Source organism: Paroedura picta, chromosome 4 (assembly GCF_049243985.1).
Source record: "Paroedura picta isolate Pp20150507F chromosome 4, Ppicta_v3.0, whole genome shotgun sequence".
Taxonomy (NCBI): Eukaryota; Metazoa; Chordata; class Lepidosauria; order Squamata; family Gekkonidae; genus Paroedura; species Paroedura picta.
The window spans coordinates 549744-571796 of record NC_135372.1 but is presented as its reverse complement, the minus strand read 5'-3'; the positions used below and the strand labels follow the sequence as shown (position 1 = coordinate 571796).

The 22053-nt window shown below is 56.5% G+C and overlaps 2 protein-coding genes across 2 annotated transcripts; both read right to left on the bottom strand.

The window, feature by feature from the left end:
• Positions 1 to 1688: 1688 nt before the first annotated feature.
• LOC143834701 (uncharacterized) lies at positions 1689 to 2933 on the bottom strand. Its single transcript, XM_077331379.1, has 4 exons — positions 2907 to 2933; positions 2587 to 2719; positions 2222 to 2301; positions 1689 to 1877 (listed from the first exon to the last, which is right to left on the bottom strand). Exons 1-4 carry the CDS (start codon positions 2931 to 2933, stop codon positions 1689 to 1691), a joined length of 429 nt encoding a protein of 142 aa, XP_077187494.1.
• Positions 2934 to 16466: 13533 nt separating this feature from the next.
• Positions 16467 to 19903, bottom strand: LOC143834700 (uncharacterized). The gene is made up of 7 exons (XM_077331378.1): positions 19877 to 19903; positions 19561 to 19693; positions 19196 to 19275; positions 18697 to 18855; positions 18491 to 18587; positions 17868 to 18226; positions 16467 to 17505 (listed from the first exon to the last, which is right to left on the bottom strand). Exons 1-6 carry the CDS (start codon positions 19901 to 19903, stop codon positions 18219 to 18221), a joined length of 504 nt encoding a protein of 167 aa, XP_077187493.1. The 3' UTR covers positions 16467 to 17505; positions 17868 to 18218.
• Positions 19904 to 22053: the final 2150 nt, after the last annotated feature.

The following is a 22053-nucleotide window of genomic DNA, read 5'->3' as shown; positions in this document are numbered from 1 at the left end:
TGGTGCCTGAGGTTCTGCAATTGTGTCTTCCTCTGTGTTGTCCACAGCACTGAGAAACACTGTTTCTGACTGCGGTGCCCCAGGAGGGTACAGTTCTACTGGAATGAGCAAGTGTTTCGGGTCCAGCGCCAGACGGGAGAGAGAGAGACTTCTGTTGCTCTCCCCAGGGAGCACCTTGGGGTTGAGAGTTTCACAGCCACCCCGTCCCGGGGCTCCAGCTGTGGCGTTGGCCGCTCAGCTGCTTTGTCCTTCAGCAGGCTTCCAAGGAAGCTGGCCCTGGTCTGATCTCAGCCTCGTTCAAATGTGCACTGGGACAGGAACACAGGCGAGTCTTCTGGCTTCTCAGGAGGAGTGACCAGACCCGTCCCAAGAGGAGGGGGAGCCACTGGGGACCGCTGCAATAGCTGCCAACGACAAATGGCTGAAATGGGTTTGGGCGGCTTGGTTTTGCTCCAGAGTCCCAGCATGAGGAAGGCAGGAGGAGGAGGGGGGAGGAAGGGCACTCCTGCAGGGTCTTCTTTCATCTGTATGGGAGAGAAGAAAAGCAGGGAGGCCCCTGCGTCAGCTCACTGGCACCCATCAATGAAATGCGCCAGAGATCGCTGACTCGCTTCGAGGTTGGGGTCCCAAAGGGGGCGGGTCAACCTGCCGGTTGTCCGAAGGCCCTTCCTCAGAAGGAGCCCTGGCTGCCCCGAGGCAAAGGGATCTCGAGAAACAGCGACCATCGACAGGAGGACGCACAGGGGTGTAGCAGATCTGCGGGCCAAACCTGCTGCGACAGCAGGGCTCCCGGGGTGGAGCTGGGTGCATCGGCCTCTTTCACGAAGGCGAGCATGGGGTCGGCAGGCGAAAGAACAGGGTCAGGAGGAAAGCGAGTCTTCCTTACCTGGAAGCCCTCTGAAGTGGCTGAGACGAACTGGAATGGTCCCCAAGGTCCAGGAATCTTGGTCAAGCCAACAGGCAAAGAGGTGTCGTGGGGGGCAGATTGGCGGAAACATTTTGGAATCCAGACAAATCCTTGAAGGCCCTTGTGGTTGTTCCCTTTGGAGGGAGGTCTGAATCTTGGATATAATGTGGAGGTACGGGATTATCTAAAAAGTCTCTGGGGGTCTGTTGGGGGGCACATGACGCTGACCTGGCATGTAACCCGTGCTCTCTCGAGTCCCAGCATGGGAACGGGTGGTGGGAGGAGGACGAGGACGAGGAGGAGGAGGAAGGGCACTCCTGCAGGGTCCTTTTACTCATCTGTAGGGGAGAAAAGAAAAGGTGGCAGGCCCAGGGTCAGCTCTCTTGCATTGGTCCATAAAATAGGCAAGAGATGGCAGACTTGCTTCTGAGCAGCAGGAAAAGCAGCAAGGGATTTCCTCCGAGGGATTTCCTCCGAGGAGCCTTCATTGCCCGGAGGCCAATGAGGGGCCTTGGTGTGGAGCAGCCAGAGCCCTGGCCCCTCACGCAGTCCCAAAGCCACGGCTCCTTCCCCACCCCTGATTCCCCGGAGAGGAACATTACCTGAACTTGGCAGGAGTGCCGCAATTTCGGGGGGGACCTCTCTGCCCCGCCACATATTATAGAGCAGGGCAGAGAGGTTGCTCCGGAGGTCTTCGATCTGGGGAGATGGAGAAATGCCCCCAGTGATTCCTGCCCTCTTCACAGCCCAGGCCAGAGGGTGGGACGTTTGCCTCCCCCCTCTACGTGTGATCTCCCCCTCTACGCACCTCCTCCTCCTCCTCCAGCAGGGCCCTGGCCTGGCCCAGGAGGGAGAGGAGGACCAAGAGGCCTCCCTCCCTCACCCACCGCCCGTCCAGGCTCAGGGCGTCCTCCAGAGCGGCCTCCTGGAGAGAGAGCCTCTGCCTCGCGCTGAGGTGACCTCCGAACACCTGAAACCAGGAAGAGACCCTGTCAGTCCTCTCCAAACGGAAGCCCTGGAGCCTCTTCCCCAGAGGGGTTGGCTCCTGCCCTCCCTCCCTCGCCCCTCTCCAACTCCCCTGCGAGGAAATGGGATTCCCACAATGAATCAGGGCATGCTCCAGAGCTGTGGCATGCCGAGGGAAAGCAGGACTCCCAGTCTCTCTGCACACCACTGCCAGAAGTATCGCCCAAGGGGGATCTCCTGTGTCCCTCCCTCCCTCCCGGGGAATAAACAAAGCCCCCCTTGACCCTGGCCCAAGAGGGGAGGCCTTTCCAAGAATGCCTGGCCAGCACCACAGACGGGCCTCCGTACCTCAGCTGCCGTGATGAGGTGGGCGTAGCTCTCCCTCCAGGGCCGTTCTGGGTCCTCCTCCCAGGTGAACTGGCTCCGGCCTGAAAGGCAGAAATCGGGAAGAGCTCTAGTGGACAGGCCCTGCACAGAACAGCTGTGCTTCCTCCTGGCCTGGGGGTGTCTCTTCCCCCTCCCCCTGGGCCTCGCTGGTCTCCCCCTCTGGCCTCGGAGGAGGGCTGGGGTCATGGGGAAAGAGCACCAGGAAAGGCAGCGGAATCGGAACAGATGTCTGGAGGCTGTGGTGGGGAAGGCTTATCTGCACAGAAGGAACCCCGTTGCTCTGAAGGGAGGGGGTGCCCTACCCCGGAAAAGGGACCCTAACTCACCCTGCTTCTTCTGCTGCAATTGCATCAGCTGTCCAAAGACCTCCCTGGCCTTCTCCCGGACCTCCGCTTCCGGGTCGGCCAGGGAGACGGACAGCTTCGCCACCACGTGCCCGAATGTATGCTGGCTGGAGATCTAGATTGGAAGCAGAAGAAGAGGCCTCGCTTGTCCATCCAGAGACGGCCCCGGAGCCCTGAACCACTGGGGTCTTCCCCCTCCTGACCCTCCCCACTGATCCTGGGGGGCCCTTAGAGGAGAAGGAACAATGTCCCAGGGGTGGACACTGTGGCACTTCGGGGAGGGAGGGAGGGAGGGTGGGCACTTTGGAGGCCCAAGGGCCAGTCCTCATCTTCCCCCTCCCAGAGATGGGACAGCCCCTCCTCTCTTGCTGGGCTCCACGGGCCAGATCCTGCTGGGGGTGGAGGACTTACGTTCAAGCCAGGCATTTTGCAGGCATCCAAGAGGACGTCCCTCAACAGAGCAGCTGCCCGGGCTCTGGGGGCAGGCCAGCTGACCCGGAGCCAGTATAAGAGTTGCTGTGGAAGGAAGGAAGGAAGGAAGAGGAAGGAAGGAAGCAGGCCCTCAGCCCACACCCTCGGACCAGGGCATGGTCCTCAGCACACCCTCCCCCTGCAGATCTGCCCACCAAGGAAGATCCCCAGAGGGGGTGGGCCCCAGGCTCTGGAAAGGGCTCTGTTCCTGTGGGAGAGCTGCCTGCCCCCAACCTGCCCCCTGAGGGGCCCGTCGTCTCCCAGCCTGGAGCCGGGGTGCCCAGTGACCCTTCCAGTTGGCGTGCTCCCACGGCTCACGGACGGCAGCTCCTTGGGAGTTCTTCCCCCAGGAGAGAGGCAAGCCACTCTGCTGCCGCCACAGAAAGCCAAATTCCAGGAATGGGGTTCTAGAGCAGCCAGGTGGGTGGGAGGGCCCCCCCATGCGGCAGGAGGGTGGGGGGGTTGTGTTGCGCCAGAGGTGACCCTTTCTCCCCGCTGGCCTCCCTTGGGACCCCCTTTGCCCATCTCCCTCCCACCTTCTCCAGCTACTTACGTCCAGCAGGGTGTCCAGGTGGCCTGCGGAGGGATCCTCCCGGATCAGGCCCCGCAGCATCCTGCGCAGGGCCTCCTCTGCCTTCTGCTGCAGGGCCTGATGGGAAGAGCGATCTGGCATGAAAAGGCTGACCCCCCTCGCCCCAGGGCTGGCCAGGAAGCCTTGAAGACCACCACTCCATCCTCCAGGGAAGGAGGCCTCTGGATTCGGGACCCAAAGAGGGACCCTGCGTCTTTCGCCTCTTCCGGAGGAGGGACACAGCTCTCCCCACAGCTGGACCTCGTCCTCCAGAGAAGACGGGACCGCCAGGTGTGTCTGCCACCCTCTTGAGAAATCAGGTGTCGCTCAAGGTACCTGGCCTGCGGGGTCTGCCTGTATCGGGGGGCCTCCGAGGACCATCCCCAGAGCCCAGGCTACAATCGACTGCCGGAGATCTGTCCTCAGGGGCGGATGGAACTTGCTGGCAGGGCAGAAGGGCCGGGATTAGACTCCGTGCTGGAAGGGAGGGCAACACCCCAGCCCTGCCGGGGCTTCGTCTGAGGCTCCCCACTTCCCCCTGAGCAGCGTGAGGGTGAGGGTGGAGGAGAGGATGGCAGTGCAGCGCCTGAGAGTCAGGGAGAGCCTCGGGGAGGGAGGCACTGCTCCCAGCCGGAGAACAGGTGCTGCCCTCAGGCACTCTGCCCACATCGCCCTGAGGCCGGGCAGGAAGCAGCCATGGCCTCCCACCGCCTCCTGCTCCTGCCGCCTCCCCTTGGGCTGGCTCTGTTGACCATCCTGCAGCCCCAGAACGGTCTCCCTCCCTCCCCTCCGAGGGCCTGGCACCAAGGTTCCCCCAGGAAGAAACATACCTCAGCTCTGCCACAGCCTCCATACATCCAACCATTCTCGCCTCTAGGGCAAGGAATGACTTGTGCATGATGTCCTTGGGGAGACAAAGGTTTCAAAAAGAAAACATCAGAGCTCCTTGGGCTGGGGCAGGTCTGCTCCTGCCCCCCACTCCCTTTCCTCCCCCCCCCCAGTCCTGAGTCTCACTCACTCGTATTTTCTCTGCAATTCTTTGCTTGCAAGAAGGCAGAGAACGCTCCCGGCCGTGGCAGAACCCCCGGACCGCCTGTAAGAATGCCCGGTCCTGTCTGGGGCCCTGCAAGTGGCGAGAGGCAGGCTGTGAGCCTGGCCATGGAGGGCCAAGGAGAGAAGCAGCATCCCCAGTCAGGGGCAGTCCATCTGGTTGGACACGAGCCGCTGCTTCTCCTGCTCCCGAGGAGGCTCCCTCCTGAAAGTCTCCAAGGCTGCCCTGGCCCTCAGGGCACATGGCTGGACCCCGAGGAGACGGTATCCTTTGCAGAAGGAGGCAGGGTAGAGGGTCCTGTCCCTCCAAGAGGTGCTCGTGGGACAGCTGTGGGGCTTCCTAACCCAGGGGCCTGGGAGGATGGGGACCCCGGTCCCTTTTCTGCAAGCACCCCTCTCGGGGGCGGCTGCCGTGTGCCGGGCCCCCCTTGCTCCTGAGACTGCCATCCCTCTGCTACTGGAGCCAGCGAAATCCGAGAGGAAGGGGAACGGAAGGGGAACAGCCTCGCAAGGGACCGGACCCTGCGCTTCTCCTGGTGCCTCGTGGGGCTTACCGTATCCTTGGCGGCCAGGAAGTGGGCGATGCATTCCGCCGCTCCCCTCTTGGGGCGCCTCCTGCAGGCAGCGGCAGCTGGGGAGGAAGGGCCCGGTTAATACGCGGAGAGATCCCGCTTTCCTTGCGCCTTCCATGGTGGCTTCCCTCAGAGCCCTTCCCAGCGGGCTCCCAGGGGCGAAGAGTCCGCTTCCGTGCCCCTGCGGGCTGATCCCCACCCAGAGGTCGGCAGAGGGAACACGTTCTGGGCTGGGTCCAATCCTGCCCTGGGGAGGGGGGGGGCTTCCTTCCCTCTCGACCCTCCGGGGTCCTCTGGATCATCGCTTCAGCAACAGGTCCAGTGGCTCCCCGGTTTGAGGGTGGGGCTCCATCCACAGCAGGAGAGAGAGCCTCCCCCATCGACTTCTCTGCCTGTAGTCCGTGGCAGCCCCCCTCGGTGTCCCCCCAGCACCCCCAAGGGGCTCTGATGGCCACACAGCTCAGCGCGGACTGTGGAGCCCTCCTTTGTGGGGGGAGCCCGATTTGGCCTTCAGGCACAATTCTTCAGGGCCCCTACCGTGGGCACTGCTGTCGGGCACCTTCACAGAAACCATCAGGCGAGCCGTTTCGTCTCCGGGCCTCCCTCCGACTCCAGTGGGAGAATCGGCAAATTCTGTCACTCTAGGAGGAGACTCCCCCCCACACACCTTCTCCACATCGTGTCCCTTTCCCCCCTTCTTCGAAAGAATGGGGACCATTAGGGCTACCCTTTTCTCCTCCCCACAGGAGCCCTCCACGAATGCCCCATTGTCGTCTGTCATCACAGATCCGACTGGCGAAAGGGGCCATGACACACCGACAACGTACCCTAATCAATGGGGTCGCTCTTGAAGGTGCCACGAGATTTCCAAGCCCTGTCGGCCTGGTTCCAAAAGCACTCCTTGTGCTGGGAGCCACAGGGGGCCTGAGCCCTGGGAATGTCACTGTCCTCAACAGCTCTGCTTCTTCCGCCCCCCTCCCTGCCCCTCCCTGCCCTCCGTTCCACTCCTCACCTGCAGGCTGCACCTCTCCTCCGGCCCGGGGGGCGACCTTGGCCCGTTTGAAGAGGGCCCTTAAGCGCTGGAGGCTAGAAGGGAGGGAAGAGAAGGGGAGTCACTGGCCTGGCGGCACCCTGTGTCTGCAGTCCCACCTAACCACCCGCCCTGATAAGAAAGAACACTTGAGGGAGTCTCTCTGGGATGAGGGCAGGTCCCTCCGTCTCCGCATCGTGACTCTGAGGGCATCGGAGGTCTGGAGAGAATCTCCTCTGCGCTGTCCCCTGGGCTCCCGGTGGGGGGCTCTTGGCCCCTCTTGCCTGCGAGGGTGGAGGGACCGGAGAAGGCCTGACACACCCTTTCCCTCCCCTGACACGGAGCTGAGCGTTCGGACAAAAGTGCGTTTAGTCAAGGCTATGGTATTCCCAGTTGCAATGTATGGCTGCGAACGTTGGACCATAAGGAAGGCTGAGAGTCAAAGAATTGAGGCTTTTGAACTCTGGTGCTGGAGAAGACTTTTGCGAGTCCCTTGGACCGCAAGGCGAACAAACCGGTCAGTCCTAGAGGAGATCAACCCTGACTGCTCTTTAGAAGGCCAGATCCTGAAGATGAAACTCAAATACTTTGGCCACCTCATGAGAAGGAAGGACTCCCTGGAGAAGAGCCTAATGCTGGGAGCGATCGAGGGCAAAAGAAGAAGGGGACCACAGAGAATGAGGTGGCTGGATGGAGTCACTGAAGCAGTAGATGCAAACTTAAATGGACTCCGGGGAATGGTAGAGGACAGGAAGGCCTGGAGGATCATTGTCCATGGGGTCGCGATGGGTCGGACACGACTTCGCACATAACAACAACAACAAGAGATGGCCGTAGACAAAGGATAGTGTCTGGGTGGCAGGTTAACATGGATAGAGAGGTTGTCGAGAGGCATTTAGCTTCACTGGATGAGTTCAAATCCCCTGGTCCGGATGAAGTGCACCCGAGAGTGCTCAAAGAACTTTCCAGAGAACTTGCACAGCCCTTGTCCATCATCTTCGGAAACTCTTTAAGGACTGGAGATGTCCCGGAGGACTGTAAGAGAGCAAACGTTATTCCGATCTTCAAAAAAGGGAGGAAGGATGACCCGGGAAACTACAAACCAGTGAGTCTGACCTCTGTTGTGGGGAAGATAATGGAGCAGATATTAAAGGGAGTGATCTGCAAACATCTGGAGGGCAATTTCGTGATCCAAGGAAGTCAGCATGGATATGTCTCCAACAGGTCCTGCCAGACCAACCTGGTTTCCTTTTTTGACCAAGTAACAGGTTTGCTGGATCGTGGAAATTCGGTTGATGTCATTTACTTGGATTTTAGTAAAGCTTTTGACAAGGTTCCCCATGATGTTCTGATGGATAAGTTGAAGGACTGCAATCTGGATTTTCAGATAGTTAAGTGGATAGGGAATTGGTTAGAGAACCGCACTCAAAGCGTTCTTGTCAATGGTGTTTCATCAGACTGGAGAGAGGTGAGTAGCGGGGTACCTCAGGGCTCGGTGCTCGGCCCGGTACTTTTTAACATATTTATTAATGATCTAGATGAGGGGGTGGAGGGACTACTCATCAAGTTTGCAGATGACACCAAATTGGGAGGACTGGCAAATACTCCGGATAATAGAGACAGAGTTCAACAACACAATGGAAAAATGGGCAAATGAGAACATGATGCAATTTAATAAAGATAAGTGTAAAGTTCTGCATCTGGGTCAGAAAAATGCAAAGCATGCCTACTGGATGGGGGATACGCTTCTAGGTAACACTGTGTGTGAACGAGACGTTGGAGTACTTGTGGACTGTAAACTAAACATGAGCAGGCAGTGTGATGCAGCGGTAAAAAAGGCGAATGCCATTTTGGGCTGTATCAACAGGGGCATCACATCAAAATCACAAGATGTCATAGTCCCCTTGTATACGGCACTGGTCAGACCACACCTGGAGTACTGTGTGCAGTTCTGGAGGCCTCACTTCAAGAAGGACATAGATAAAATTGAAAGGGTACAGAGGAGAGCGACGAAGATGATCTGGGGCCAAGGGACCAAACCCTATGAAGATAGGTTGAGGGACTTGGGAATGTTCAGCCTGGAGAAAAGGAGGTTTAGAGGGGACATGATAGCCCTCTTTAAGTATTTGAAAGGTTGTCACTTGGAGGAGGGCAGGATGCTGTTTCTGTTGGATGCAGAGGAGAGGACACGCAGGTTTAAACTTCAAGTACAAGGATATAGGCTAGATATCAGGAAAAGATATCATGGCAAATAGATGGGGAAGAAATGGAGATAGTGACAGATTTTATTTTCCTGGGCTCCAAGATCACTGCAGATGGGGACTGCAGCAAAGAAATTAAAAGATGCTTGCTCCTGGGAAGGAAAGCTATGGCAAATCTAGACAGCATCCTAAAAAGCAGAGACATCACCCTGCCAACAAAAGTGCGTTTAGTCAAGGCTATGGTATTCCCAGTTGCAATGTATGGCTGCGAAAGTTGGACCATAAGGAAGGCCGAGAGTCAAAGAATTGAGGCTTTTGAACTGTGGTGCTGGAGAAGGCTCTTGCGAGTCCCTTGGACTGCAAGGCGAACAAACCGGTCAGTCCTAGAGGAGATCAGCCCTGACTGCTCTTTAGAAGGCCAGATCCTGAAGATGAAACTCAAATACTTTGGCCACCTCATGAGAAGGAAGGACTCCCTTGAGAAGAGCCTAATGCTGGGAGCGATCGAGGGCAAAAGAAGAAGGGGACGACAGAGAATGAGGTGGCTGGATGGAGTCACTGAAGCAGTAGGTGCAAACTTAAATGGACTCCGGGGAATGGTAGAGGACAGGAAGGCCTGGAGGATCATTGTCCATGGGGTCGCGATGGGTCGGACACGACTTCGCACATAACAACAACAATCAGGAAAAGATTTTTCACAGTCAGAGTAGTTCAGCAGTGGAATAGGCTGCCTAAGGAGGTGGTGAGCTCCCCTTCACTGGCAGTCTTCAAGCAAAGGCTGGATACACACTTTTCTTGGATGCTTTAGGATGCTTTGGGCTGATCCTGCATTGAGCAGGGGGTTGGACTAGATGGCCTGTATGGCCCCTTCCCACTCTATGATTCTATGATTCTATGATTCTAAGAGCAACCCGTCCCGCTTCCCAACCAGGATCGCTTGGGAGATCGTGAGATAAAAATTGCATAGGAAAAGAATACAGGTGCCCAACTTACATTTTTAGATGTTTCTCAGCCATGGTCTTTCAAATATATACAAATAATATATACAAATGTACAAATAAATCAATATACAAATAAATATACAAATAAATAGATATATACAAATATATACAAATATATATATATATAAAGAAATATACAAATATATACAGATATATACAGATATATACAAATAAATATAAAGGTAAAATTAAATAAATAAAAACAAATAATATAAATGAATCAAAAAGAATAAATAAATGAATTAATAAAATAAAATAATTAAAATAAATAAATAAGTGAAATAAAATAAATAAAACAATTTAGTTAAATAAATGGATAAAGTGAAATCAAAAAGAAATAAACCAATAAACCAACAAAACACGATTTTTCTCCACCAATCTCTTTCAACTCCAACTCCAACGCTCCTTCAACAACCCACAAAGGACCCCCCGGGTGCGGCAGCCCAGGGCACCAGCAGGGGGTGATGTCACAAAGGAGGCCCCGTCGGGTTACAGTGGCCCAGGGGGCTGTTTCCTGGCCTTCCCTCCCACTCCAGCATGGGATGAGTCACTCCCAGGGGGGGACAACAAAATCAGAGTCCAGGGGCACCTTTAAGACCAACAAAGATGTATTCAGGGCGTGAGCTTTCGAGTGCAAGCACTCTTCGTCAAACTAAGAACTGACCATTATAACTGTGGGCATATATAAGCACATGTTGATCTTGTTGCATTAATAAACTGTCTCACAGCAACCAAACACAGCCACATTAGAACTCTCTGCCAAACCAGCCAATCAAACCCCTCGAACCCATTTGTAGTTCACAAGGACATATCTTTAAACCCCACCTGCAGCGCGGGGCCCCCAGTTTGAAAATGAGCAGGAGCATAAGGGGAGAGATGTCAGGGAAGAAGGGTGGAGGAATGAAAACATTTTCTGCTGTTGAAAAGCTCATGTTTTTAACGCTGCTGAACCCTGTTTTCAGAACAGCGCAAAAAATGTTAAATGGGCATGGCCAATTCTGTGCGCAAAAAAAGTTACCCTCCAGAGCAAGACCAGAACCCATAGTTCCAGATACAAGTCATTTCTTGGCATATAAAATCTGTGTTACAGTTGGAAGTGGAATACAGAGACAGAAAAGCAAAAACAGTAAGAAAAAGACACAGTAAATAAACAAAGCCCTCCCAGGAATTGATAAATATGCAAGAAAATTGTCCTGAATAACAGTCCGGACGCTGTTTGATGGCACCTTGCAAAAACCTGGCCACAGTTTCAGATATTTCTCTGTTGATGTTCTCCAGAAGGAGGGGAACCTTAAGATGGTTGGGAAGTCCTTATGAGTCAAAACAGGGCACTACAGAGAGCCAGTTTGGTGTAGTGGTTAGGAGTGCAGACTTCTAATCTGGCATGCCAGGTTCGATTCTGCACTCCCACATATGGAACCAGCTGGGTGACCTTGGGCTCGCCACGGCACTGATAGAGCTGTTCTGACCAAGCAGTAATATCAGAGCGCTCTCAGCCTCACCCACCCCACAGGGTGTCTGTTGTGGGGAGAGGAAAGGGAAGGCGACTGTAAGCCGCTTTGAGCCTCCTTCGGGTAGGGAAAAGCGGCATATAAGAAACAACTCTTCTTCTTCTTCTTCTTTTTCTTCTAAAGTTTTCTATGACAACGTCCTCTCTTTCCAGAACCAAATATGATTGAAGGGGAGGGGAACGAAGAAACACATTTTTTTCTTTTTTAAGGAAGCCCACTGGATTCTGTGGCTGTTGTGGGTCCCTTGGCAACCACAGCAGTACTGTCAAACTTTATGCACCCTGATTTCTGGAAAGCTGTGGGAGGGAGGGAGGGAGGGAGGGAGGGAGGGGAGGGGCGGCCAACCAGTCCCAGAAAGCCCCCTCCCTCAAGACCTTAGATCCCCCGACGGAGTAGGCCCCTACAGCGAAAGGCCCAGGAGCCCCTTCTGGAGATCCACGATCAAGACAATTCATCATGACTTGTCTGCGGTGGCCGTGGAGCCTTAGGCCTGAGATGACAGCAGCAGCATCCACCTCTCCCTGGGACCGGCCACGACGTGGCCCCTTGCCTGGCTGCCACACAATCTGAGTATCTTAGAAGCGAAGCATTGCCAACCTTGGCTAGTATTTGGATGTGAAACCTCCAAGGATCTGGGTGCGAGTCCCTACAACATACATTGGGGTGTCATGACAGGGAGGCAGACAATGGCAAATCGCCACCCAAGGTCCTTTGCCTGGCTGCCAGAATATCTGAGTATCTTTGACGCTAAGCACGGCCAAGCCTCGCTAGCATTTCGCCCTCTCTTGAAAAAAACAACGTTGGACCCGCGGGACCCTGCCAACTGAAGCCCAGTATCGCATTTAACGTTCCTGGGACAGGGGGTGGAAAGGGCCGCGGACCCGGAAACTTCAGCTAGTGCAAAATGCAGCTGCGAGGGTCCTCACTGGCACACCTTGGAGGGCCCACATCCAGCTTGTGCAGAGGCAGCTGCATTGGTTGCCCATTGCTGTCCAGATCCGGTTCAAGGTTTTGGTTCTAACCTTCAAGGCTTTACGCGGGTTGGGACCCACATATCTGAGGGACCGCCGTTCGCCTTACGCTCTGCGGGGGGAAATCTATTGGTCGTTCCTGGCCCCAGAGAAGTGCGCCTAGCCTCAACCAGGGCCAGGACTTTCTCTGTCTTGGCCCCTACCTGGTGGAATGAGCTCCCGGGCGAGCTACGGGCCCTGCAGGATCCGTCGGCGTTCCGCAGGGCCTATAAAACGGAGCTCTTCCGCCAGGTCCCTGGTTGAGGCTAGGACTGGCGAGGAACAACATTGCCACCGCCCTGGGGTCTGAAGTATACAGTATTAGCCTCCATCCCCTAATGCCGTTGACTGGGTAGGGGAGAGTGGCATTTTCTGCCGTGTTGGGTGTATTTATAGTCTATTAGTGGGGGTTTTAATGGGGTATTGTAAGACTACTGTTACCTGCCACAAGCCAGTAGGGATGATGATGATGATGATGATAATAGCAACAACAACAACAACAACAACAACAACAATAATAATAATAATAAAAAGTTCGCCCCAGGGGAAGCGACCTAAGTGGGGGAGCAAACCTACGTCCACCTCGTTCGGCTATCCCCAGGCCGCCTGGCTTTACGAGCCCCTGGCCTCCGAGCCAGGTAAGCCGCGCTGATTTACATGCCACCTCTTAGCGAGGTCCCGAACCCCAGGGAATCTGATCACACACCGGACTCCCTGCCAACACGCTCCAACCCATGCAGACCCGCCACAGAACGAAGCCAAACAGGCCCCGTTCCCGCCAACCCTCCAAAACCAGGACCAATTCCATCAGGCCAGCCAAAAACCTTGTGCAACCACAGATCACACCCGGGTCCAACTAAAGAACCCCATCACTTGGCAAACCAAACCATCTGCAGAGGGCGCCCCCAGAGGTTGCTAAGCCAATTAAAGAACTGGCCCCCTCAGCTGCTGTCATTTCAGGGACTTTCGCCCCATGTGCCTGGCCACTGTGTGCTGCGATATCCTGGCCTAGGAACATGGATGCAGCCCCTGAGACCCAGGTGACTCCCCCTTGACTCTCTTGCAGCATTACGAGCACCAGCGGCATGAGAAAAGTCTGATCCGAAAGCCGGCACTCCCCTGCACGTAACCTCCAACCGCTTGGACCTTGTACGGAGTCCCGAGGGGGAGGCCCTGCAGCGGAACAGTTGGGGCAGCCAAAAGGAGCATCTGCCTCCGAATCCCTGTGGTCATCGATGGGGCACCGAGACGGGGAACCTCCCTCCTAATGGAGTCCGGAAGGCGAGCCCCTTGATGTCGAGCCAGGGGATGGGAAGGTAGTATCCGCGGACATCAGTGGACATCCCCCCCTGGGCCTGTGGCACACCCACTCCTTCGGTACACGATTCCCTGCCCCACCACCAGCATTAGCAGCCGCGTTGATGTCTGACCTCCGACAATTCAGAAGGTGGAGAAATGCACCTTGGCCCAGCTGCTGAACTCCAGTCCCTGAACTGCTGGTCCACAGAGGGAAAGGCCCTCAAGATTAGCATCCTGCATTGTGCCTGAGCCAGCCGAGGGCAGCAAGCCCTTCCCGCTGGGCGGACAAGGGCCTGAACCCGTCCCAGCCCTTCAAAGCTCAGCAGGAGGAAGGTGTCTAGAAGCCCGGCAGCCTGAATGGGATGGCTGGACGACTGCTCTGATGCTCTGATCCTCTGAAGGCAGGCCTTTCTGCTGAATGGGTTTAAACTGTGATGGGTGGGTGTGGGGTGAAAGGGGTGTGAGTGTAAGGAGTCACACTGGAGGCTTTTTTGCCAACAGTATTACAAACATTTTATTTTTAATAAATAGAAAACAAACATTATCAAACAGGGAATGAAACAGGGAACCCCCCAAACATTTTAAACATTTAAACAAACTTTTTAAAACAGGGATGAAACAGGGGATGAAACAGGGAACCCCCCACCCCCACCCCACCCCAAACCACAATTTTAAAGCGCACTAGTCCCCTCTCCAGCACCACCATCTTCTTAGTAGCTGGTAATCTCTGCTGGAAATAACAGCATCTTACTGCTGTCCCAAAGTAGAGAGAAGCATTTGGGGGAAGGGGCTTCTCATAGCCACCACAGTCAAGTCAGCCTCCAAAACTTTAAATGTAGCCATGCTGTCCACCAGTGGAATTATTCCCTGGAACATCAAATAAAATCAGTGCCTATGTCCTCCACTGGAGTAGGTGTCGCCAACACTTCCTGGCTAGCCGCCTCCCCAACCCTTGCCTGTAGAGTGCTTCTGTCTTGTGTTTGTCAATCTCACAGGGGTGTTACTACAGTGAGGCAGTGAGGTCTGTTCAAGTGCTTTCGGACCAGAGAATCGGCTACTTAGTCAAACAACATAAAGATAGTGGCTGAAGACAAGGTTGAACAAAGAACATTAAACTTTATTTAACATAGCACACATAGGCAAAAGGTCACAATCAAAACCGTCTCCTATTTCTGAAAAGGTAACTGGCCATAGCGTCCCGAACCTTGCACCCTTCCGAATAGATCCTTTTTTTTCTGGCTTGAGGGATGGCAGCTGCATCCTCAAGGGCTACAGGGTCTGATTCAGCCACTGGGAAGGGGATGTGATGTCCCTTGTCCTCGCAGATGTTGTTCAAGATGACACATGCGATGATCAATGGTGTCACATGGTCTATATGCACATGGAGTCGTGACATCAAGCGATGGAACCAAGCCTTCAAAGGGCCAAAGGCACGCTCCACGACATTCCTTGCGCGGGAGTGCCTGAGGTTGTAGTAGCTCTGCACATTTGTCCTTGGCCGCTTATAGGGAGTCATGAGCCAGCGTCGTGTGGGGTAGGCTCCATCTCCGAGCACCAAAGCCGGAACACGCACTCCCTCAATGGTGGCGGTGGGGTTGCCGGGGACAAAGACCCCTTGCTCCATGGTTGCCCTGAGGTTCGATTCACGGAACACAAGGGCATCATGCCTCCTCCCACTCCACCCCACCTCGGCATCTATAAACCGTCCGGAGAAGTCCACGGTTCCTTGAAGGAGAACAGGACAAAAGTCCTTCCTGTTCCCGTACTCCTTTATGCTTCCCTCAGGTGCTCGGATCGGGATGTGGGTACCATCAACCGCGGCGAAACAAGGTGGGAACGCCAGCCCGGCGAAACCATCTGAGGAAAGAAAAAGAAAAGAATAGACACCAGGGATTAAAGTTAACGTGGGGCGCATCGAGTATTCGTTGCTCACCTATCAAAAATGAAAAAAAAATTAAAGGGCAAAGGGGATATAAGGACACCCTCCGCTCCAAGCCGGTCTCCGAGGCACACCACTTTGCTGTACAATTCTGCCTCCATGGCAAAGCAGAACCCCAGCAGGATCTCGCTGACCGTGGAGACTCCTAATCCGAATTGCTGGGCAACTGTCCGGAAGTACTGTGGGGTGGACAAGTACCACAAGGCGGCTGCCACCCTTTCCCCCACAGGAATAGGGCACCGCATGCCAGTTACCTGCCTCTCCATGCGGCCATGGAGAGCTTCCACAATTTCAAAAAAAGTTCCCCTTGACATTCTGAAGTTTGCAATCCAGTGGTCATCATCCCAGCGAGACATCACAAAATCTTCCCACCAGTCAGTGGATCTTTCATCCACCCAGAACTGTCTGGGGAACCAGACCTCTGATAGAGCTTGCCAGCGTTTCCTAGCCACCACGCGTGCTCTAAGAAATTTGCTTCTAGTGATGGCCCTCCTTCTGTCTACACGTAGTCTGGAATCCCAAAAAGTAGACCTCATCCGTGACACGGCGGCACGGACACGCTGGGCTATTGCTAGCATCTGAGCCAGCAACCAAGAACAATCCTCTCCATTGCTACGTTTAGCTGTGCGGTGGCTACGAGGCTCGGAGAACAAAGGGTGAGGCCGACCACGTGTTTGCCTAGGTACACATAGGCAGGTAATCTGTGGGCGTGTACTGTGGGCGGGATACAGGCTTCCCTCATAAAACATTTTTTCATAGGAAACATTGGAAACCCTGTCCAAATGCCCCACTGATTTATCGATGATTCGTTGCTACAGGCTTTTCGGGGTTAAAACAAAAAAAAAGGGAACACCCCCCTCCCCCGAATGTGGCTTGTGGATGGAGGTCAAAGGTGTCCCAGCTGTTTGATTGACGGCCACGGGGAGCCAGAAGCACTAACCTGTCTCTGTGCCTTTCAAATCCAGGTGGTTGTTCCAGGTAGACTTCTTCCTTCATTCCTCCACGAGGAAATGCTGTCTTTCCATCCAGAGGCTCCACGTGCATCTTTCTTGCTGCTGCTATGCCCAAGAGCAGAGGGAGTCAAACTGTGGCCCTCCAGATGTCCATGAACTACAATTCCCATGAGCCCCTGCCAGCATTCATGGGCAGGGGCTCATGGGAATTGTAGTCCACGGAAATCTGGAGGGCCGCAGTTTGACTACCCCTGCCCAAGAGCATTCTATTTGAAGTGTGTCCACCACTGGTGCGGAGGTTTCATCATTGTCTTCTCCGTCCTTCTGGGAGTATCCTTTGGCAACCAATGGGGCTTTGTGCCTTTGTCCTTCCCCTTCGGCACCAAGATCCACTTGCCTCCCACTGTCGTCTGTGAGTGTCCAGGTTTGGTTCTTGATCAGAGATTCAGTCTCTTCTTCTGCAGCTTTCTCCACTTTGCTGCTTCGTTGGCAGGCATCCTTTCTATCTCTCTCCATGTGAAAGGCTCAGGTGCCTTGACCACATGAGAAAACCCGTCTGGTGGGACTCCTTTGTTTGCTCTGGGCGATTGTCTGACACTTGGCCCGGGAGCCCCTTCTGGTTCCTGAGGATCTGCAGTTGTGTCTTGTTCTGTGTTGTCCTCAACACTGAGAAACATTGTTTCTGGGTGCGAGGAAGCTCGCTTTGTGTTGCCCACAGCTCTGAGGAACACTGTCTCTAGTTGCGAGGCTCTACCCCCCTCTGCAACTCCTTCTGGTGCCTGAGGTTCTGCAATTGTGTCTTCCTCTGTGTTGTCCACAGCACTGAGAAACACTGTTTCTGACTGCGGTGCCCCAGGAGGGTACAGTTCTACTGGAATGAGCAAGTGTTTCGGGTCCAGCGCCAGATGGGAGAGAGACTTCTGTTGCCCTCCCCAGGGAGCACCTTGGGGTTGAGAGTTTCACAGCCCCCCCGTCCCGGGGCTCCAGCTGTGGCGTTGGCCACTTAGCTGCTTTGTCCTTCAGCAGGCTTCCAAGGAAGCTGGCCCTGGTCTGATCTCAGCCTCGTTCAAATGTGCACTGGGACAGGAACACAGGCGAGTCTTCTGGCTTCTCAGGAGGAGTGACCAGACCCGTCCCAAGAGGAGGGGGAGCCACTGGGGACCGCTGCAATAGCTGCCAACGACAAATGGCTGAAATGGGTTTGGGCGGCTTGGTTTTGCTCCAGAGTCCCAGCATGAGGAAGGCAGGAGGAGGAGGGGGGAGGAAGGGCACTCCTGCAGGGTCTTCTTGCATCTGTATGGGAGAGAAGAAAAGCAGGGAGGCCCCTGCGTCAGCTCACTGGCACCCATCAATGAAATGCGCCAGAGATCGCTGACTCGCTTCGAGGTTGGGGTCCCAAAGGGGGCGGGTCAACCTGCCGGTTGTCCGAAGGCCCTTCCTCAGAAGGAGCCCTGGCTGCCCCGAGGCAAAGGGATCTCGAGAAACAGCGACCATCGACAGGAGGACGCACAGGGGTGTAGCAGATCTGCGGGCCACACCTGCTGCGACAGCAGGGCTCCCGGGGTGGAGCTGGGTGCATCGGCCTCTTTCACGAAGGCGAGCATGGGGTCGGCAGGCGAAAGAACAGGGTCAGGAGGAAAGCGAGTCTTCGTTACCTGGAAGCCCTCTGAAGTGGCTGAGACGAACTGGAATGGTCCCCAAGGTCCAGGAATCTTGGTCAAGCCAACAGGCAAAGAGGTGTCGTGGGGGGCAGATTGGCGGAAACATTTTGGAATCCAGACAAATCCTTGAAGGCCCTTGTGGTTGTTCCCATTGGAGGGAGGTCTGAATCTTGGATATAATGTGGAGGTACGTGATTATCTAAAAAGTCTCTGGGGGTCTGTTGGGGGGCACATGACGCTGACCTGACATGTAACCCGTGCTCTCTCGAGTCCCAGCATGGGAACGGGTGGTGGGAGGAGGACGAGGACGAGGAGGAGGAGGAAGGGCACTCCTGCAGGGTCCTTTTACTCATCTGTAGGGGAGAAAAGAAAAGGTGGCAGGCCCAGGGTCAGCTCTCTTGCATTGGTCCATAAAATAGGCAAGAGATGGCAGACTTGCTTCTGAGCAGCAGGAAAAGCAGCAAGGGATTTCCTCCGAGGGATTTCCTCCGAGGAGCCTTCATTGCCCGGAGGCCAATGAGGGGCCTTGGTGTGGAGCAGCCAGAGCCCTGGCCCCTCACGCAGTCCCAAAGCCACGGCTCCTTCCCCACCCCTGATTCCCCGGAGAGGAACATTACCTGAACTTGGCAGGAGTGCCGCAATTTCGGGGGGGACCTCTCTGCCCCGCCACATATTATAGAGCAGGGCAGAGAGGTTGCTCCGGAGGTCTTCGATCTGGGGAGATGGAGAAATGCCCCCAGTGATTCCTGCCCTCTTCACAGCCCAGGCCAGAGGGTGGGCCGTTTGCCTCCCCCCTCTACGTGTGATCTCCCCCTCTACGCACCTCCTCCTCCTCCAGCAGGGCCCTGGCCTGGCCCAGGAGGGAGAGGAGGACCAAGAGGCCTCCCTCCCTCACCCACCGCCCGTCCAGGCTCAGGGCGTCCTCCAGAGCGGCCTCCTGGAGAGAGAGCCTCTGCCTCGCGCTGAGGTGACCTCCGAACACCTGAAACCAGGAAGAGACCCTGTCAGTCCTCTCCAAACGGAAGCCCTGGAGCCTCTTCCCCAGAGGGGTTGGCTCCTGCCCTCCCTCCCTCGCCCCTCTCCAACTGCCCTGCGAGGAAATGGGATTCCCACAATGAATCAGGGCATGCTCCAGAGCTGTGGCATGCCGAGGGAAAGCAGGACTCCCAGTCTCTCTGCACACCACTGCCAGAAGTATCGCCCAAGGGGGATCTCCTGTGTCCCTCCCTCCCGGGGAATAAACAAAGCCCCCCTTGACCCTGGCCCAAGAGGGGAGGCCTTTCCAAGAATGCCTGGCCAGCACCACAGACGGGCCTCCGTACCTCAGCTGCCGTGATGAGGTGGGCGTAGCTCTCCCTCCAGGGCCGTTCTGGGTCCTCCTCCCAGGTGAACTGGCTCCGGCCTGAAAGGCAGAAATCGGGAAGAGCTCTAGTGGACAGGCCCTGCACAGAACAGCTGTGCTTCCTCCTGGCCTGGGGGTGTCTCTTCCCCCTCCCCCTGGGCCTCGCTGGTCTCCCCCTCTGGCCTCGGAGGAGGGCTGGGGTCATGGGGAAAGAGCACCAGGAAAGGCAGCGGAATCGGAACAGATGTCTGGAGGCTGTGGTGGGGAAGGCTTATCTGCACAGAAGGAATCCCGTTGCTCTGAAGGGAGGGGGTGCCCTACCCCGGAAAAGGGACCCTAACTCACCCTGCTTCTTCTGCTGCAATTGCATCAGCTGTCCAAAGACCTCCCTGGCCTTCTCCCGGACCTCCGCTTCCGGGTCGGCCAGGGAGACGGACAGCTTCGCCACCACGTGCCCGAATGTATGCTGGCTGGAGATCTAGATTGGAAGCAGAAGAAGAGGCCTCGCTTGTCCATCCAGAGACGGCCCCGGAGCCCTGAACCACTGGGGTCTTCCCCCTCCTGACCCTCCCCACTGATCCTGGGGGGCCCTTAGAGGAGAAGGAACAATGTCCCAGGGGTGGACACTGTGGCACTTCGGGGAGGGAGGGAGGGTGGGCACTTTGGAGGCCCAAGGGCCAGTCCTCATCTTCCCCCTCCCAGAGATGGGACAGCCCCTCCTCTCTTGCTGGGCTCCACGGGCCAGATCCTGCTGGGGGTGGAGGACTTACGTTCAAACCAGGCATTTTGCAGGCATCCAAGAGGACGTCCCTCAACAGAGCAGCTGCCCGGGCTCTGGGGGGCAGGCCAGCTGACTCGGAGCCAGTATAAGAGTTGCTGTGGAAGGAAGGAAGGAAGGAAGAGGAAGGAAGGAAGCAGGCCCTCAGCCCACACCCTCGGACCAGGGCATGGTCCTCAGCACACCCTCCCCCTGCAGATCTGCCCACCAAGGAAGATCCCCAGAGGGGGTGGGCCCCAGGCTCTGGAAAGGGCTCTGTTCCTGTGGGAGAGCTGCCTGCCCCCAACCTGCCCCCTGAGGGGCCCGTCGTCTCCCAGCCTGGAGCCGGGGTGCCCAGTGACCCTTCCAGTTGGCGTGCTCCCACGGCTCACGGACGGCAGCTCCTTGGGAGTTCTTCCCCCAGGAGAGAGGCAAGCCACTCTGCTGCCGCCACAGAAAGCCAAATTCCAGGAATGGGGTTCTAGAGCAGCCAGGTGGGTGGGAGGGCCCCCCATGCGGCAGGAGGGTGGGGGGGTTGTGTTGCGCCAGAGGTGACCCTTTCTCCCCGCTGGCCTCCCTTGGGACCCCCTTTGCCCATCTCCCTCCCACCTTCTCCAGCTACTTACGTCCAGCAGGGTGTCCAGGTGGCCTGCGGAGGGATCCTCCCGGATCAGGCCCCGCAGCATCCTGCGCAGGGCCTCCTCTGCCTTCTGCTGCAGGGCCTGATGGGAAGAGCGATCTGGCATGAAAAGGCTGACCCCCCTCGCCCCAGGGCTGGCCAGGAAGCCTTGAAGACCACCACTCCATCCTCCAGGGAAGGAGGCCTCTGGATTCGGGACCCAAAGAGGGACCCTGCGTCTTTCGCCTCTTCCGGAGGAGGGACACAGCTCTCCCCACAGCTGGACCTCGTCCTCCAGAGAAGACGGGACCGCCAGGTGTGTCTGCCACCCTCTTGAGAAATCAGGTGTCGCTCAAGGTACCTGGCCTGCGGGGTCTGCCTGTATCGGGGGGCCTCCGAGGACCATCCCCAGAGCCCAGGCTACAATCGACTGCCGGAGATCTGTCCTCAGGGGCGGATGGAACTTGCTGGCAGGGCAGAAGGGCCGGGATTAGACTCCGTGCTGGAAGGGAGGGCAATCCCCCAGCCCTGCCGGGGCTTCGTCTGAGGCTCCCCACTTCCCCCTGAGCAGCGTGAGGGTGAGGGTGGAGGAGAGGATGGCAGTGCAGCGCCTGAGAGTCAGGGAGAGCCTCGGGGAGGGAGGCACTGCTCCCAGCCGGAGAACAGGTGCTGCCCTCAGGCACTCTGCCCGCATCGCCCTGAGGCCGGGCAGGAAGCAGCCATGGCCTCCCGCCGCCTCCTGCTCCTGCCGCATCCCCTTGGGCTGGCTCTGTTGACCGTCCTGCAGCCCCAGAACGGTCTCCCTCCCTCCCCTCCGAGGGCCTGGCACCAAGGTTCCCCCAGGAAGAAACATACCTCAGCTCTGCCACAGCCTCCATACATCCAACCATTCTCGCCTCTAGGGCAAGGAATGACTTGTGCATGATGTCCTTGGGGAGACAAAGGTTTCAAAAAGAAAACATCAGAGCTCCTTGGGCTGGGGCAGGTCTGCTCCTGCCCCCCACTCCCTTTCCTCCCCCCCCCCCAGTCCTGAGTCTCACTCACTCGTATTTTCTCTGCAATTCTTTGCTTGCAAGAAGGCAGAGAACGCTCCCGGCCGTGGCAGAACCCCCGGACCGCCTGTAAGAATGCCCGGTCCTGTCTGGGGCCCTGCAAGTGGCGAGAGGCAGGCTGTGAGCCTGGCCATGGAGGGCCAAGGAGAGAAGCAGCATCCCCAGTCAGGGGCAGTCCATCTGGTTGGACACGAGCCGCTGCTTCTCCTGCTCCCGAGGAGGCTCCCTCCTGAAAGTCTCCAAGGCTGCCCTGGCCCTCAGGGCACATGGCTGGACCCCGAGGAGACGGCATCCTTTGCAGAAGGAGGCAGGGTAGAGGGTCCTGTCCCTCCAAGAGGTGCTCGTGGGACAGCTGTGGGGCTTCCTAACCCAGGGGCCTGGGAGGATGGGGACCCCGGTCCCTTTTCTGC

Coding starts and splice junctions, on each gene's coding strand:
- LOC143834700 (XM_077331378.1), bottom strand. CDS start 19,903: ATGAGGACTGGCCCTTGGGCCTCCAAA. Junction 19,276..19,560: donor ATTGCAGCAGAAGAAGCAGG/GTGAGTTAGGGT, acceptor TCTGCCTTTCAG/GCCGGAGCCAGTTCACCTGG. Junction 18,856..19,195: donor ACCTCATCACGGCAGCTGAG/GTACGGAGGCCC, acceptor TCCTGGTTTCAG/GTGTTCGGAGGTCACCTCAG.
- LOC143834701 (XM_077331379.1), bottom strand. CDS start 2,933: ATGAGGACTGGCCCTTGGGCCTCCAAA. Junction 2,720..2,906: donor CTGGCCCTTGGGCCTCCAAA/GTGCCCACCCTC, acceptor CTTCCAATCTAG/ATCTCCAGCCAGCATACATT. Junction 1,878..2,221: donor ACCTCATCACGGCAGCTGAG/GTACGGAGGCCC, acceptor TCCTGGTTTCAG/GTGTTCGGAGGTCACCTCAG.